We start from the raw sequence: 19,182 nt of genomic DNA, 5'->3' as shown, positions 1-19,182 counted from the left end.
GTAGAACAACGATTTAATTTTCTAAATTTTTTAAGTACTAATTAAAATTTTATTTTCATCTTTTTCTGAGAGAATATATGAGAAAGTGAGGTTAGTGTAGTAGGTATAATTTTGAAACATAGTTGTGAAACCAACCAAGTCGGACTGGTCCAACTGGGATCCGGTGTCTAACTGATAGGATTTAGTCAGGTTATCTTGGATCAATTGTGTGACTGATACAATAAGAGAATCGATCTAGTTAGGCTATCAGATCTCGATGGGACCGGTTCAACCGACCGGATCGAATCAGGTTTCACAACTATGCTTTGAATCTTTTTCTCTCTTAACACAAATTCCTAACTCATTTTTTTGAGTTAAAATCCCTCATTCATTAAGAAATTAATTATATTATTTAAATCTACCAGAACTTTTAACATAAATTGCAAATGGAATGGAATTGTAAAATAGGTAAATATCATAAATTATTGCATTTTATTATCCCATTTGTATTATCCACTCATGACATATTAATAAATTGTGGATATGTATTAAATGAGGAGTGATCAAATTACACCGATATAATTTTAACAATTATTACACCTTTTTTATAACTTGATATAGAATATGATTTTTATCGATCTAATAATTGAATATACCTTCATATTATCAACATCTTTTGTGTCAAAATTTAACAACAAGAATAAGATAATCAAATGATCCATATTTTAGTATATTTTAAAATATTTATATTAATATATATGAACAAGGTAACAAATGATTTAGATTAATATAAAATTTTGTATATGTGATATATGTGAAAGAGATTTTTAATCTAACGGTGAATTTTAAGAAAATATTATTAAGTTGAAAGTTATAAAATAGTACAATAGTTATCAAAGTTACATCGATGTAATTTGATCCAGCTTGTATTAAATATATACAAACTAATAAATCCAAGAAATGATATTATTCATCTTTTATATACCATAAACTTATGAGACTAAATAATATGAAAATAAAAAAGGTTACTATAATAATGAATTTTAAGTTTTACATAGAACTAAAATCAAAAGATCTTACCAAAAGAAAAACAGAAGCAAACCTTGGTACAAATATATAATCAAAAGTGATAGATAACATAACAACCTAAGGGGGTGTTTGTTTGACTGTATTCAGTTTTTATTTTCACTGAAAACAGAAAATGGTGATGAAAATGTGTTTGGTTGGATTTTTGAAAATATTTCCGGCGAAAATAAAAACAGGAAACACTACTAAAAAAAAGGCCTTCTACATCGGTTCTAATGGACTTTCTACATCGGTTATGACGCGTGGTGGTAACACAGTGTCGTTGAATACCGACATCGGTTCAAGAACCATCTTTGAAGGATGACCTTTCTACATCGGTTGTGTAGCTCAACCGATGTAGAATGTAAGCTTTCTACATCGATTCTAAGACTGAAACCGATGTTGAATGATAGGGTTTCTACATCGATTATCAATCAACCGATGTAGAATGGGTAATAATGGCAAGGTTTCTACATCGGTTATAAGTTAACTGATGTAGAATTTGAAGGATTTCTACATCGTTTATTACTGAACCGATGTAGAATTTGAAAGATTTCTACATCGTTTATTACTGAACCGATGTAGAATGGGTAGAAATGGCAAGGTTTCTACATCGGTTATAAGTCAACCGATGTAGAATTTGAAGGGTTTCTACATCGTTTATCACTCAACCGATGTAGAATAATGAAAAAACTGGAAACTCTATTACTATTAACTATGTGTATACATAATATAGTTTTATAATCCTTTTAGGCAATTAAACAGTGTTAAAGAATGCTCCGAAAACAAATTATAGGTACTTTCTTCTATTTCTTGAGACCATCGGTATTTTCCTGCGTATCCTGCGTATGATAGAACATTTAAATGAAGTCCAACATCTTGATTTAAAGAACTATAATATAGATACTATTTTCCAAATTTGTCTTTTAAACATGTTGAGATAAAGCAATGTCAAACTATCCAGTAAATCAAGAATGAAATGTCAGGCAGGTAAAGCAAAATCATTTAGGCCTATTTGCATAAGTTTTTCGATATAGAGGAAAATAAGAAGAAAAAATGAAATAAACTTCTCCCATAAGCTAATTTTAGATTGTAGGAGAAGACAAATGCCAGCCAGTGTCCTAAGGATATTATTGGTTAAGGAACTAAAAATAGAAATATTTTTATTGGGAGGCATAAAATTACAATACCCATGATATTTTTTGCACTCTCCTATGATTCTTCATAATAAATACTTTCTCTTTTTAATTTCTTAACCAATGCCCTTAGCAATATTCGTAGGAGAAAAAACTTATTTAAACTTCTTATTTCCATCCCCTGTAAGTTCTTAAAGAAGAATTTATCCAAACAAGAACCTAGGTCCTCTTTGGACTTAAGAAACACTTGTGAAAAAAAAAAAGATAAAATGAATTGAAGGTCTCTAATAAGTTAAAATTAGCTTATGTATCCGTTAAAATCAGGTTTAGGAGAAGCTAAATGGGATATCCTTCTTTCTATAAGTTAGCATATGCATAACCTAATTTTTAACTTATAGGAAATTTATTCATTTTATCCTTTTATTTTCTTCTCTTTTAAGTAGCTAATGAGAAGTTTATCCAAACAAGGTTTTAATATGAGATATTTTCTTGTGTTGGTGGAACTCAAAAAGTATCAATATTATTACATGCATTAAAAAGAAAAAACAGTTCTAGAGAGAATTACCATTTCATCAAACAATTCATTCAGGAGTTTAAAATTGACTTTAGATTTGAGACCCTGCAAATTCTACAAGCAAACAAGTATTGTCAGTAATTTATTAACAATTTCAGAAGATCTTATGTGAATAATTAAAATGAATCTAAAAAATTTGACCAACAAAGCTGCACACACATAAAAAAACCCTAAATCACAAAAAATCTAAGATCATCTTTATCTAAAAAGAAGTCAACAAAGAAGCCTTAAACCTGAATTCTCAAGGATTTGAAATTAGAGTTCCAAATGATAGTTCTATCGCCCATATGGACCCTAGGGAGCAAAAGTTCACTTTTGAGTTCCTTTTCTACTCGTCTGTTCTAGACAGTTACAAACCACCCACCTAACAGTGGATTGGGCTAAACCGTGCTAATCAAACATACCATCAGCTTTAACAGGCCAAGTCACCCAAGCACCCACCCAGCAACAATCCAACCAATCACACATCAACATCCCCTATCAACTAGGAAAATATGCATTAAAAGAGAACAAACTCCAGAAAAATTTAATAATCAGATCCTACTAGAAAATACAAAAACAAATATTCTCTTAATAATTACAAATGTATCATAACCTAGTAATTTTTGGATTAACCTAATCCCTTGATCCTGGGGTTTTACAAAGGAATCCCATGGGATTTTTAGACTATGTATACACACACAAGCATGACTGATTCAAAGATGAGTTATGCATAATGCATTGAACAGAAGTAGAAGAAAGCTTTAGCAACCCCCAATAACATAGGAAGTAGAAGCAAGGAGATGACAGATGACGGACCAATAAAAAGAAAAGGGAGGAAGAAAAATAAGGAACATGACTCATGACTTATTGGAGCATGTATGCCTACGAACATTTCCTTCCTTCCTTCCTAAAGTAGGTCCCAAAAATTGCAGACTCAATCGAACAAGTTTAAGTCAAACTCTCAAGCAGCAACTATCTGAAGAGTTTAAGCTAGTGCAGTGCTATTGTGTCAGGAACAATTTATACCTCAGATTCCCCCTCACGTGTAAAATCTTTAGGCTTGAAGCCAGGAAACCTCTAACCTATTGGCCATAAGCACTTTGATATACCATGTTGAGGACCAACTCTTCTAAAATCTTATGCTACTAGGTACTAGCCAAAAAATGGTCTATAACTATAAATCGAACATGAACACCATAACCTCTAACATGAACACCTCTAACCTTTCTGGATTTTGCCACAGCTTCAGTAGAAGATGCAGCAAGCTCTCTTGCTGCTAGTATATCCTCCGAACAGTTTCCAAATTTTGCCTCAAAAGCTTTCTTGTTAGCTGCTGCAGCTGCTTCCTTGGCTGCCTGCTCCTGAAAAAAAAAAGGAAGATTGAGTGAGATCCGTGCATATTAACCTCCCAAATAAGCCTAAAATTAAACAGAAAACTAGGAACAAACAAAAGTACAAGCACCCAGTTTTTAATCTAATATTAATATTATTCTCTTTTATTTATTTATTAATTTTTATATGTGTAAAATAACCTAAAAAAATATTTATTTTAGAATAAAAAGATTACCTCCTAATTGATATTTGAGTCTACAGGTTTTCCTTTGCTTTGAATTGGACATCATTCCTTCCCTTTATATTATATTTAAATTAAATAAATAAGACTCATAATTCGGCTTGTAAGAAGGAGGGAAGAAATAAGGGAGTAAAAAAAAAAGATAAGCACATTGCATAGTCACAATTAATGTTCTGTAATTTAATCAATTTAATATGCTTAAGGGAATGCAGTTTTATTTTGCATTTAATATTGTAATTTATTGTGCCACAATTCATTCATACCATTTATTTCTAAGTTGCACACTTATATATACAATTTTATATTCTTTTTCAAAAAGGAGGCTCATAATGTCTTGCAAAGGACAGAATGGAGGGAATCAGAAAGAATAAGGAAATATAGAACCAAAAAAAGGAATAAGTGAATAAAAAAAAACAAAACACGTACTTACAATTTATGTTCTATAATTTAATCAACTAACTTGATTTAAAGGAATATAATTCAATACTTTTATTATGAAGGATCATATAAGCTCAATGTATATTAAATGTAGACGTAGAAATAAATTTTCTCACGATAAGTTTTAACATAATAATTAAGGTCTTACTCAAATCTTATATTTATCATTATCTTAACCAAATATAATTTATGAAATAGAACTTTGTTACAATAATTTAGTTATAAAGGGTAGGAGTGACAAAATAGATCAACTTAACTTTATTCCTCATTTCAAAAGACTGCACATAACGTCAATATATAGACTAAACTACATCAATGTTAAAATCTCCTAAAAAAAGAAACTAGGAATTTAAAAAATACATACAACCAAGTAGAATATACAGGACATTTTACAAATATACAATGTATTGGGCTATAAGAATATCTAAAGAAAATGTATGTCTCTTGTTGAATAAATACCCTTTTTTTATTAGACATTTGGCCAAAGGCCTCTGCAGCAGATTGAGCTGGCCTTGTATTTTTTGCCTCATAAGCTCGTTTCTGTCTCATTTCCTGCAATAGTGTATTCAACAAACAAAAAAAATTATACGCTTGAAGTCTTGCAGTAGTTTATGCAGCATAAATGATACTATGTAAACAAAAAAAAAACAGTGCATAACTATTGGATCCACTCTACGAAAGCACAGCCATTGAAAAGTATATCGAGGAGTATAATCAATTTGAAAATAAAGCAGTTAAAAAAATTTTTGTCAATCACAAATATATTTTTCAGTGGTAATTAGCACTTTCTGCTTGCACTGGCCATGAAGTCCCAATTTTTTATTTCATAGCAACTAATTCCAAACTAATGCCCATGTTAGTAAAACATGAACGACATTATAAAGAATTGAAACACTTCGACAATTGAGTAACTTATTTTATGTGATCTTCATCAATCTTACCATTGAATTGTGAGAAATATAGTGTTCGTGAATATCAAATTTCAAATAAATTGGTTATTGATAAGCCAAAATCTAGTAGTCAATTTTATAAATTATGGAAATCATATTTATGTTAATTAAATGATGTACTAATAAAGGATTAAAATCAAGTTGACATGACACTTCTTGACATAATTTATGTAATGAGAGATAAAAATCTAACAGTGGATTTAATGAAATATTTATCTTAAGTTACTTATGGTCTAATTTCACACGAAGAACCTCACAAGATTCAGAAAGTACCTTTTTGGATTTTGCCACAGCTTCAGTAGAAGATGCAGCAAGCTCTCTTGCCGCTAGTATATCCTCCGAACAGTTTTCAAATTTTGCCTCAAAAGCTTTCTTGCTAGCTGCTGCAGCTGCTTCCTTGGCTGCCTGCTCCTGAAAAAAAAAAAAAGGAAGATTGAGTGAGATCCGTGCAGATTAACCTCCCAAATAAGCCTAAAATTAAACAGAAAACCAGGAACAAACAAAAGTACAAGCACCCAGTTCTGAATTTGAACTTCTAATCATGATAGATAGTAGGAAAAAAAAAACTTAACGGACAACTTGATCTAGCACTATTAAAAAGAAAATAGTAGATAAAGTTATATGTACCTCAAGATACTCCCTATATGTTGTTTCCCACAGTATCTTCTTGATATGCTTCCCCTCCTCATCATCAATGTACAAATCAACTTCTTCATCATCAATATCAGATAAAGTTTCTGATTCATCATGAACGTACTAAATGTATTAAGAGATTAAACTCATTAGGATAGGTTAGTGTTAGTGGTGAAGGTTTAGACAGTCTGCATGTAATTCTAAGTTCAAACTTATAGCTATCATTATATGTTCGTTAGCATGTTATTTAATTGAGTCAAATAAGAATTATTTAATTGAATCAAATTCGTTAACATGTTTGATTTTGGCAGGTAATGATGCTCTCCAAAACTGATAAGCTACATATATGTTAATAGAAGAAATGGAAAACAGAAAAGGACAAGTTAGATAGATATATATTGTCTATTTCCTGTCCCCAAATCTGCAACTGGCAAAAGTTTGAGATTAGCAAACCAGAAAGAATGGCAGAAATCAGCAAAACATATTATCGATACCATTTAAAAAATACAGATATTTTAATTTAGTATTTAAAAATAATTTTCATCAAGGATAATGGCAGATAATTAAAGACTACAAAGTTCTTGTGGCAATAAGCTATTATTAGATTCCTAGATACAGTCATGTAACAAAACTATAAAGCACCAGACAACATTGCTTTGGATCTACCTATTCAAGCAACAGGTTGAATCATTAGCAGTAGTCATGCTTATAATCATCAGTCAAAGCCAATTATTGTGACATCTAAATATACAGGACTTCAGCCTATATACTATCTCCAAACAAAGAGTTCCATAATTTTCCTATAATTATCAAATGAAAGCATAAACAAAGTGTTGAAGACCTATTTCTATAGCCATTAACATATTGATCCATATGTTGCAATAAAGGAGCACCAAGTTGAAAACTACCCAATTTATATTTTAGAACTCCCCCTCACCCCCACCAAAACACCCACACACACACCAAAGAAAAAAAAAGAAAAATATAGTTCATTGAATAAAAGGTACTTTGAGAGACATAGCAAAAAATAGAACCTCAGCAGCCAGGGAATTCTCCAACAACTGAGCTTTTTGAAGACTCATATTATCAGTAGCAACAACAATGTAGAATCTTGGATTAAACCTACCTTTCTGTAACACTGCTAGTAGATTAAGCATCTCAGCAATATGACCACCTACAGCAGATAAAACTATAAATTTGTGGAATTCTCATGAAATGTTTTGATATGGATGGAAAAGAAGGAAAAGAAAGTGCAAACCTGATCCTAAAATAATAAGGGTACTAAAAGGTTTTGAAGCCCTTTTGCTCAAGGGCTTGCTGCTACAGTATAAGACATAAAGGAGACAACAAAAACAGCACTTGAAAAGACAGCAATTGAAGATATGCTAGAGAAGCTGCAGCCATTGCTTTTATCCATTAGAGGTAGCTTCAAGATATCAGTCAGAGCTACAATTACATCTTCACTGCAGAATTTAGGAGAAAATAAATGTTGTAGATAATATTAGTTTCATAAGCATCTATTTATACTTACAAGTAAATAACTACATATATGGAAAAGAGAGACGCACTGCTAGAACAGACACTGCATACAAGACTAGATTTTGCATATACAAGTGTACTAGACTAGACAAAGGGCAGAAACAGAAATACAATTAAGTGTACATACACAAACACCACTGTTCTCCGTCTTCATCGCCGTGTCGTGTCTTTCTCATGAAGAGCATACGCAGCAGAATAAGAAAAGGTGGAAGCATAGCTGGAGGTAATAGGAATTGCCGACATCGAAATTGGCAGAAGCAAAATGAAGAAGAAGAAGAACAAAACAAAGTGAAGATGAAGCACGTTACATGTATGGTATGATGGCGTCAGCGATGACGGCTAAGGAACCCTAGAGGAGGAAGAGCATCGAGGAGGGCACCAGCGATGACGGCGAAACCCTAGAAGTGGAGTCGAAGAATGAGAGGGAAGTTGAAGAGAGAGAACGCGAGAGGCTGGAGGGAGAAAATGAAATATTAAAAAATGTAGAGTCATATTCTAAGGCGGTTTTTATAAAAAACGTCTTAGAATTACGGTCTTTTAAAGGCGTTTTTCCGAAAACCGTAGTAGAGGTGTTGCATTTATTTACCAAAATGCCATTATGTTCTTTCTAAGCCGGTTTTCCATCAACCGATGTAAAATGGCTGTCGTAAAATCCCACTTTTCTAGTAGTGAAACAACCAGAAAATGAAAACAATAAAATCTCATTTTTCAGTGTTTTCAGTTGAAAATAGGAACCTCATTTTGGGTAAAATGAAAATGCGATGACAAAGAATGTAATTTTAAACAAATCTAAAAATACACAAAAGCCAAGAAGTCAATATATCATAAATTTTCATGTTTTTATTTCCTGAAAACAGAAAATAAGAAGTCAAACCAAACTATGTTTTCTGAATTTTAATCTTTTAAAAATGAAAACAGTTTTTAGAAAACGAAAATAAAAAATGAAAACAAAAAATGAGAATGCAAACCAAACACCCCCTAAATTTTACAAAACATTAGTTGCAATGATCATACTAGAAACAACTTCGTGTGTTGTTCACTTGTTGGCAATTTTTATCTCGATTGGAACCTACATAGCCATAAAAATTAATCAGCAAATGAACATCATCAAGTATTTTAAAATATTCAGCCAGAAAAATTCAGAATATATTCGACCACAAATTTTTAAAAAGAAAGATAGTAAATATGTTTTACAAAAGGAAAATTAGAATATCTTCCTAATAAACACGACTTGTTTTTGTTTAGAAGTCAACTTAGATTTAAGACAATTTTATTTTTACATGAAGTTTTAAAACTCAATTATATTTAGCACACCTATACGGCTATAAGCCAAAAATATTTGAAGCTGAACACAAGTACACAACATTAATTCGACCAAACCCAAATATTTGGATTCATAATAAATGGTCATTCATCTGATTTAAAAACCCATTTCAGTTTTTTATGCAAAATTGTTAATTTAAAATTGAAACTGATTTTAAAACTGTTCATTTTAAATATGTCTTCACCAACTATCACGGTCAAATAATTATTAACAGTTCATTTTTAAAAATTTCCTCAAACAAAAAATAAGTTTTAAAATAAGAAACAAATATACCCTTCATTCCAAAGGCTTTGCAAAGTTTCACTCATACTTCAATCGTTATTCTCTTGTTCATTGCTTATTCTCCTCTGTAAAACCAAGAAAAAATTGTGAAGTAATGAACAAAGTTAAATGTTCCCACACACAAAAAAAAAAAAAAAAAGATAGATGAAATGTCATTACTTCTATGACAGACAGCTTTTTTAGGTTTTTTTATAAATGGGGTTATTTTTGAATTATTTACCTAAAAGGGTAAATTGTGTCACGACTTCTGCGTTAGAAGTCGTAACATATATTTTGACTTTAATTTTTTTAACGGAAGTAGTAAAATTATTTATTACTTCAGTGTAAATTTTTTTTATTTTACGACTTTAAAGTCGTAATCTTAAAAAAAAAACTGAAGTCATAAAATTATCTATGAATTTAGTGAATTTTTTTTAATTTACAATAGTTTTTTGTTTGATATTAGGACTTCAAAGTTGTGATACTTATTTTTTAATTTGGAGGTGCATAGAGGTGAAGTCGTGAGATTGGCTATTACTTCAGTATGTCCTTTTTTTCAAACTTTATAATATTATATATTATTTTATAATATTAAGAATGTTTTAGGCATTTTTTTATTTTATTTTTTTTGTTTTCAATTTTTTTTAAAATTGCTAACAAAGTTTATTTATTTAATTATTAAATAAATAATTTTAATTTTACTTATTATTAATTTTATTTAATATGCTATATATTTTTTATGTTTTTATTTTATATGTTATATATTTTTGTAATGCTTTATTATTTAGAATATATTATTTCTTGTCAATATTATTTTATTTTAATATTTTTGTGTATTTAAAATTTATATAATCTTTTATTTAAGATGCTATAACTTATTAACACATTAAACCCTAAAATAATAATATGAACTACAATATTCTAATATATAATATATAATATTATAAAATTTGAAAAAAAGGAGGATTTTACATAAAAAGTGGTTTTTTTTCTAGATGGTTATATTTGAATTATTTAACTAAAGAGATAAGTCGTAGCAGGTGTTACGATAAAAATATTTAGATAAAATAATATTAAAAAGATATAATATATTTTAAATAATAAAACATTACAAAAATATATAACATATTAAATAAAATTAATAATAAGTAAAATTAAAATTAGTTATTTAATAATTAAATAAATAAATTTTGTTAACAATTATAAAAAAATTGAAAACAAAACAAAATAAAATAAAAAAATGCCTAAAAAATTCTTAATGTTATAAAATAATATATAATATCATAAAGTTTGGAAAGAGGACACAGCGGAGTCAGCAAAGTCAGTGAAGTCGTAGCCAAGTTCAAGACTTCACCTCATGCACCTTCAAATTAAAAAATAAGTATTATGATTTTGAAGTTATAATAAAAAAAATTGATAAAATAAAAAAATTAAATTAAAATCATAAATAATTTTACAACTTTAATTTTTTAAAAATAAAAAGGTTATAACTTCAAAGTCGTAAAATAAAAAAAAGTTTATATTGAAGTCATAAATAATTTTACAACTTCAATTAAAAAAAATTAAAGTATGGTACGACTTCTAACTCAAGAGAAATTACTCGGTAAATAATTCAAAAACAATCTCATTTAAAAAAAAAATCCCTTTTCGTTAAAAAAAAAACCCCGTTACAGACAATGTCAATCTCCGATCTCATCCCATGAAATATTATATGAATGTTTTACTAACATGCCTGTAGAGTAAACAAAATATATTAATGTCAAGAGAGTGATTCGGATATGAATGGGAGGTGCGCTGATAGACAAAGGGGTGAGGAAGAAAGTTTGAGAAAGGAAATCAGTTTTAAGAATAATGTTGTACATGTTATAGGCTATGGCAGTTGTAGAACGTGTGAGAGTTGGGATTGGAACAATTGTTTTAAAGGTTATGCAACTTTGTGGTAGTTTTGAACGTGAGAGGTATCAATTTTTTAGTGTGCAGTTACTTTTATTGTTATAGATAATTCATTCAAAAAATCAAACTGCCCTTTTTTAAATAAAGTGAGTTACATGAGCAAATGAAAGACAATATATAAATAATAATTTTTTATTATTTTAAAGGTAAAAATGTGAAACAAAATAAATATCTACATAAAAAAGATATTTCATTTATATATTATTATAGACACACACACACTATATATATATATATATAAAGTTAAAAATATATTCAGATATTGATTAATAAGATGAGATAATAATTTATTTTATTTATTTGAAAATTTTTCTTATTTGTCTCAAAATGAATACCTCTTAATTATTATGTAATAATAATAATAATAATTTTTATTGACAAATGAAGTAATATGTTAACATTTTTACAAGGGGTATAGTACCCATGGAATTAATTTAATGAATAACTTTTTGTCATTGCTTTTAAAACGTCATTATTAGAAATTCTGAGAAAAAAGACATCCTTAACATATTCATAATAGGTAAAATAAAATGTCTCCATACACAAATTATCATTTTTAAAGAAATAGCTCGGTTTTCATTAAACTAAAATTCAAAGCAATGACTCAAAAAATAAAATCTGTATATACCCACTTGAAACTCATGAGGCATCCTCAAGGGATCCTTCTTCTTGAACAAGTTCCTCCACATACTTAGTGCTTGTTGTAGCCATTCCATCCCGTTTCCGATGGTCATTCAACCTTAATCATTCACCCTCATTTAAAAACATAAAGGTGTATGGAGTGGGTTACCCATCTCTTTTAAAACCACAAGCAAACAACCTTACACTACTAAAAAAAGGCTTTCTACATCACTTCATTAACATCGGTTATTCCGAAAACCGATGTTAAAGAAAGCACTGTGGCATTTTTGTAATTAAATGAAGTTACTTAACATCGGTTTTAGAAAAACCGATGTTAACTACTTCATGTTAACATCGGTTATTTAAAAAACCGATGTTAACATGATGTTAAGATGAATATGGTAACATCAGTTTTGGAAAAATCGATGTTAACTTCATAGAATTAACATCGGTTTTTGAGAAAACCAATGTTAAGGAGTTCATCCTAACATCGGTTTTATAACAAACCGATGTAACCTGTTTGATGTTAACATCGGTTTTGGCAAAACCGATGTTAACTATATTCAGTTAACATCGGTTATCCTTAAAAAACTGATGTTGTTATGTTTATAAGTTAAAACGTTGACATTTCACAACCCGCGCGCTCGGTCTTCTCTTTCTCTTCTTTTTCTCCTCCTGCTTGAAATCAGTCTTCTCTTTCTCTTCCCACCTGAAATCTGCCGGAAACCGCTCCCTTGACACCCACATTGTCCCACATTGTCTTCAATACTGTCGGAGACCTCTCGCTCGAAGCCATAGAACCCCCTACACTACTCTTGGAAGTGTGGCTCGAAGAAAACCCTATACACTCCTCCGCTAGGTACTAGGGTGCTGAAACACTCGTGGGTGCTCAAAGCTTAAAGCTTTCTCCGCGAGGTACGTAGGTGAACTTCGTGTTCTTTGTGGGTTGTTGTAGCTGTGTGCACGATGGTATAAGTATGCTAAGTTTTAGTGGGTGTTCATGTTTTATAGTTTTTTTTATGCTAAGTTGCTACTTTTATTGATTTGTGTTTTCTTTTTTTCTATGTGCATCCCATACCCAGCACAAGGCCACATAAACCCAATGCTGAAGCTAGCAAAACTGTTGATTTGAGTTACACTTAGATGCTCCTCATTCTCAATAAACTACCTAAGGTACTCTTCTCAATGGCATCCATGAGTAACTGATGACACATCACTCTGCACCTTTATTTCATTTTGATATTGGCATGTGAATCTTAATGGTTTACTTATCCAAAGCTATAGATATCTGTTAAATTCAACAAAAACAGATTTGTTTTCTTTGTTGTTGAACATTGAGGTTCTACATCTTACCTTTTGTCTTTTAGTTTCTGTGAATGAAGTTGGTTAGTGAAGCACTTTCTTGGTTTCCACTTCAGCTTAGTCTGTCATTTGGGATAATTTTTATGCCATTTTAAAAAGTTGAGGATAAGTTAAACCAAAACAAATAGATTTCAAATAAAATATAAATTTATAGGTTAAATATTCAATTGGTTATTTTTATATTGGGTTTCTCTGAATAAATTGATGGTTAATAGGCTCTTTTCTTGGGCTCCATACTAGTAAAGCTTGCGTTGCAATAGAATTAACAATTATTAGTTTTGGCCATAGGAAGTTCGATTGTCGTGATTTTTATTTCGATTTTGATTTCATTATGTTTCTTTAATTTTGTTTCTTAGGTAAACAAAGCAACTGCCAAATGCATTTCCCTGGACAGATTTAATTTGAATATGTCTTTGGGTTTGTTGAATCAATTTTTAACTTTTAGTAGACTTACACAAATATGTTATGTTATCCAATGGGCATATGTAGCGGGTCTAGAGATTAGACAACGTATATTCTTCATTAAGAAAAAGAAAAAGGCAATTATAATTTTGACTTAGGAAGTTGTTTTGATTCTATTTTCTGATTCAAAAGTTGGCTGATTGTTTTTTAGTTTTGTACTGATTTTTATTATCCTCGAGGAGACTTGTGGTGTCCTCACATAGTGTATTTTCTGCTTCTGATAAAATGGCCATTTGTGGAGAAGGGATGCTAAGGTTTACAAGATTACTACTTTATGTTATATAGAAACTTTTCTTAACTCATTGTATATGTAATCTTTTTTTTTTGAACTGCAAATATAATTTATATTAATATAAGAATAGTACCAGTGGTACTACAAGATAACACAGGATATTAACTCTCATGTAAGATAAAAAGGATCAGCAACCCAACAACAAACCCAGCCCTTCAAAACAAACTTTATAAAAAAACTAAAGACATTGCTGAGGACCAATGGTGAAAAGGAACATTGAAATCCCTTTCCCACCCCTTCAGCCAAGTCCACATGAGGAAGATTGTATTGTCTACCAGCTTAGAGATATGAAAAGACTGATTATGAAAGATCATGTCATTTCTAAGCTTCCAGTTTGACTTTGTAGCTACCAGCCACCAAATTTTCCATCTTCTATTAGTAGCCATTGATCCTGCTGTAGATGAATGCTGGAGGAAGTTATCCATCGGCCTACAGTGGCAGACTCAGCTTGTCTTTGGCTGAATGGGCATAGGTCACTGTCAGTCTGAATTTGTCTCCTAGATAGGTTATCCTTTGTAGGAAGTCTATCCCATAGCAATCTCCAGGAAAATGATAAGGCTCTAGGAGGGATTTTAATATCCCACAGCTGATGGAAACCCATACACTGGACTTCATAAGGCTACTCAGCTTTAATAACTTGTTATGCAGATTTGGTAGAAAAGATCCCATTAGATTATGCTTTCCACACCCAGTTGTGCTTCAGGTTGACATTTAAGCTGATTGTTGTGATTTGATCAATAAATTTTAAAGCTATCCCCATCTCGTTATCAAAGAAATTTCTTCTCCAACAGAGATTCCATTCCCACCCATTCTCATAGAAGGAGCCCATATCTGCCACAATGTGAAGTCTTCGGGAAGAGATTCCATATAATTCTGGAAATTGGTCTTTGAGGGGTATCCCACCATCAACCCAAGAATCTTCCCAGAAAAGAATCTGATCTCCCTTACCCACCTTCCAAGAAAATTGATTAGAGACATCAATCATACTCTGCTGTTGGTTAATAGCCCTTAGATCAGCCCACCACGGAGAGAAATAATGCTTTTGTGGCCCCTGATCCAATCCTCTTCATCCCTTGTACTTAGAGACCAAAATCCTGTTCCAAAGGTGATCTGGTTGATGAAACATCAGCCACTTCCATTTCATTTAGAGAGCATTATTGAGGATGTTAATATCTTTGATCCCCAAACCTCCCATTTATCTAGAAGCACAACACTGTCTCCAAGATATCCAAGCAATCTTCTTCCCTTCTCGATTACCACCCCAAAGAAATTGCCTTTGGATGGCAGTTAACCTATTGATCACTGCTGTAGAGGCCCTTAAAAAAGACAAATAAAACAAAGGCAATGCTGTTAGGACAGCATTGATTAGAGTGATTCTGCCAGCCAAGGAAATGCTTCTCTGGTTCCATTTGTTCAACCTAGCCTTGAACTTCGTGATTATAGGGTTCCCACACCACCTTTCTTTTCGGATTGACTCCAATTGGTATCCCTAGATAGCAGAAAGGAAATTGGAGCAGGGCACAGTTTAGGTAAGCAGCAGCATAGAGGCACCAATCATCAGATTGTATATGTAATCTGATTTGGGAAGCTATCAGATATGCTTGTGTTCAAAGGTGTCTCCTTTTTTCTTGTAACCGAAATGACATACTTTGTTGCATATGAAAACTTTCTTCTCTTGTTTGTGGAACACAAGGTTGCTCCTAAATTTGATGCAGTTAATTTTCAGTTCATAGAATTAGGTGGTGTTCTATTTCCTATTGATGTTCCCCCCTTGAAGGAGCATGGGGTCATCACATTGAATGAGACTGACCAAGGTTCTGACCATATTGTTGAATTGTAAATCTATAACTTCTGATTCTGAAATTTGGGAGTTAAAGTTGATTGGGTTAATTTTTTGACTTTTTTGTTTATGAAGAGAGGTTGCTTTGATGGCTTTACAACTTCTAAAAAATATTTAAACTAAGACTATGAAATAAAACACATAATGTGATTAGATAAAACAAGTATAATTGGAAATGGTTAAGACTAAAAAACCATGAAGCAGCTTATGAATCAGAAGATCATGGGAACATTGTTACTGTTAACTTAACTATGCATTTTGTTGTTTAATGCTTGCATGTGTCTCCAACATAAGTGTATCTTGGTACTTATAATATGACTAGACACAAAATTTGTGAGTGGGGGTTAATTTTATTTCGAAAAGATTAGTACTATGAATTGCTTGATGTAAATTTTAAATAATTCAAAAGGTTCTGTGTCCACGTTAGGTACTTTAGTCTATCTTCAAATCTATATATACAAAAATCTTTCAACAAGGTTAAAACAAGTTACAAATGGTAGTGTGCTTGCATGCACATGAGATCAACCCATGTGGGTTTGATTAAGTGCAAATTATTTGATTTGCCCCTTGCTTGCCCAATAATGAGACTTCTGAATTCATTGATTTATTGATTTATTGTTAATTAATTCACTACATGTCTTGGATTTAAGCAGAAACATCACTTCATTGATTCAATTGAAAGCACTGCAATTGAAAGCACTGCAAGTTTCCCTACTTTCAGCTGTGTGGTGAAGACTACAATTGGTGGTGGATCCAGTATCTGACTTCATGTTCCTCTGCACCCTACCTTTTCCTATATGGTATTTTTAACTTCTTTAGAAATGTTGAAGTGACCTTCTACTCTAAAAATTTGATGACTGAAATGAAACGACTAATGAATGGATTGAATCAACCTAAGAGCAGCCTAAATAATGAATGGACTGAAATGAAACGACTAATAATTTGAGTCTTGTATAGCGATCTGAACCTGCTGTATACCCATCCTTTTATGTACTTTAGTACCTTTGGTACTTATTTATAATATATCACTTATTTTTGCTGAGCAAAAAATAATAATAATTTGAGTCTTGATTCTGATGTAATCTGCAACTCAATTATTCAAACCAAATCCAACCTAAAACTATGCTCTTGGCAGGTCTGACTTCTTTGAAATATAGGAATGAAATGTAGCCTAAATTTGGAAGCCTAAATTCAATTATTATGGTTAAACTATATTAGCCTCAATAAATACAGCCACACACACACACACCCTCCATAAATAAAGAAATACGGCCCTTATAGTAAAGTCAAATGTAAATCTCGACATGGATTCCATGACCTGTCTAAGCCATCATTTAGGATACGTAACAGCTTATGCTAGTTAAAGTCACATCTGAATTAGACCAAGCCAAATCCAAGACATCATTGGAATGAACAAAGAATTGTTGCAATGGTGATTCCTCAATTTGAAAAACACTATTTCGAAGGAAAATGAAGGGTTGGCTTAAGTGTTTCTTTTGAGGAGAAGAGTTGTCACATTCCACTTTTCTTTTAGAAGTACTGTCTTGTGGGGTGAAACAAATACTGGATTTATCTAGTGATGTAACACACCAAATGCGAACAACACCATCTTCACCTCCACTCGCTAAATACTGACCAGATGAACTAAATTTCATGGTCCAGACTAGGCCTTTCTGTGCTCTAACCTCTTGTCCAAGGTATAGGCCATTGAACTCCAGGCACCTCTTTTTATTCTGCTTCACCTTTATTCTTCGAGTTTTATTTGTCCCTGCATTCAATTTGGACCTTACATTTCCTTCACTACTTTTCCTAAGGTTGACAAAGCACTTCCACAAGTTTTTCGTCTTTCTTTTACTCATATCAAAATCCTGAAATTCTTCTTGTGAAACACATTCTCTGGGTTTGTGGTCCTGAGGTGTATAAGACAACTCATGCTCTTTTCGTTCAATGTTTGCTTCTGCTTCATGTTGGGGACCCCCTTTGAATTCATCCAAAGAGATTTTTTCTGTAGAACCTGCTTTGCTTGCAGAGAGAATCAACTTCTCAGATACTACTTGATCAGTATGCAAAATGCAAGTATTTGAGATTGGCCCACTGCACTCCCTCATCCTCTCCAATCCCAAGCTGATAGATGGGTCGTCTAACCTCATTTTCTCTTGTGAACAAACCTTGGAAGAAGAATCAGCTAAGCCCAAACCCTATAGAAAACGTTCCCTCCTCTCCTTCACACTAACAGGCTCATTCACACTTAAAGCAATAGTGGATATATTTCCATAATCTGTAATCACACAAAATCGAACCCTGATCACTAATTTGCCCTCAAATTTTACTAGCATGACAACTACACACATCCTCATGATACACACACAGAGACACACCCTCATGACACACAAAGACACACACACCCTCATCTCACACAAAGACACACACACACACACACACACACACACACACACACATACCCAACTACAATAATAAAGCATAACCACCCTCCAAACCCAGAATTTGAAATTAGTTACATAAAGAAATGTTGATGTTGATATTTGTCTGTAATTGAAATTTACCTTTTGTATGTTCTTGTATGTCATCGATGTAATTTGCTATATAAACAACTGTTGTTCATGCTGAGTGAACCCTAGATTCCCATTTGAGACTGAATGCAATGATTCTTGCGGACAGTTTGCATTAGTCATTGTATTTAGTCTTGAATTGTCCGTTTGGACAGTTTGGGGAGACTGATATTTTTATGTTAGATTCATTCATTAAGGTTATTATTATTTTGATTAATTTGATGAAATTTCGGTACACTGCATTTCAAGTTGTTCTCTGGGTGCATACTTGATTATCGGGAAATTCATTTCACCGATGTCATGTCGTGTACTTGGAGACCAATGCGAAATGCTGCCGAAATTTTGTCAAAATTTTCAAAATAATGCTAACCCTGATGTTTGAAGCTAACATAAAAGACAGTCTTCCTAAATGGGATAGGGCCACACCTATAAATAAAAAACTGAGATTTTCATGCATGGAATTACTTAGATGGATTGAAGTTGGATGAATGAAAGTCGCATGAGCCCAGAATATGAGGATGGCATCGAGCAATTCTTGCAATTCGCTTTAGAAAGAGGTCGATCGAATGAAGGAAAATATTTTTGTCCTTGCATTGACTGTTTGAATGGAAGACGACAACTACTGGAT

The 19,182-nt window shown here is 31.9% G+C and overlaps 1 protein-coding gene and 1 pseudogene across 1 annotated transcript; both read right to left on the bottom strand.

The window, feature by feature from the left end:
- Nucleotides 1-1,850: 1,850 nt before the first annotated feature.
- On the bottom strand, nucleotides 1,851-6,952 carry LOC114377402. The gene is made up of 6 exons (XM_028335922.1): nucleotides 6,947-6,952; nucleotides 6,325-6,453; nucleotides 5,971-6,108; nucleotides 5,207-5,299; nucleotides 2,746-2,808; nucleotides 1,851-1,886 (listed from the first exon to the last, which is right to left on the bottom strand). The coding sequence occupies exons 1-6, from the start codon at nucleotides 6,950-6,952 to the stop codon at nucleotides 1,851-1,853; spliced, it is 465 nt and encodes a 154-aa protein (XP_028191723.1).
- A 290-nt stretch (nucleotides 6,953-7,242) lies between these two features.
- Nucleotides 7,243-7,747, bottom strand: LOC114405094 (annotated as a pseudogene).
- Between the last annotated feature and the right edge of the window lie 11,435 nt (nucleotides 7,748-19,182).

Source organism: Glycine soja, chromosome 1, assembly GCF_004193775.1.
Source record: "Glycine soja cultivar W05 chromosome 1, ASM419377v2, whole genome shotgun sequence".
NCBI classification, from domain to species: Eukaryota; Viridiplantae; Streptophyta; class Magnoliopsida; order Fabales; family Fabaceae; genus Glycine; species Glycine soja.
Note: the sequence above shows the minus strand (reverse complement) of the source record. Positions and strands in the feature narration are given on the sequence as shown.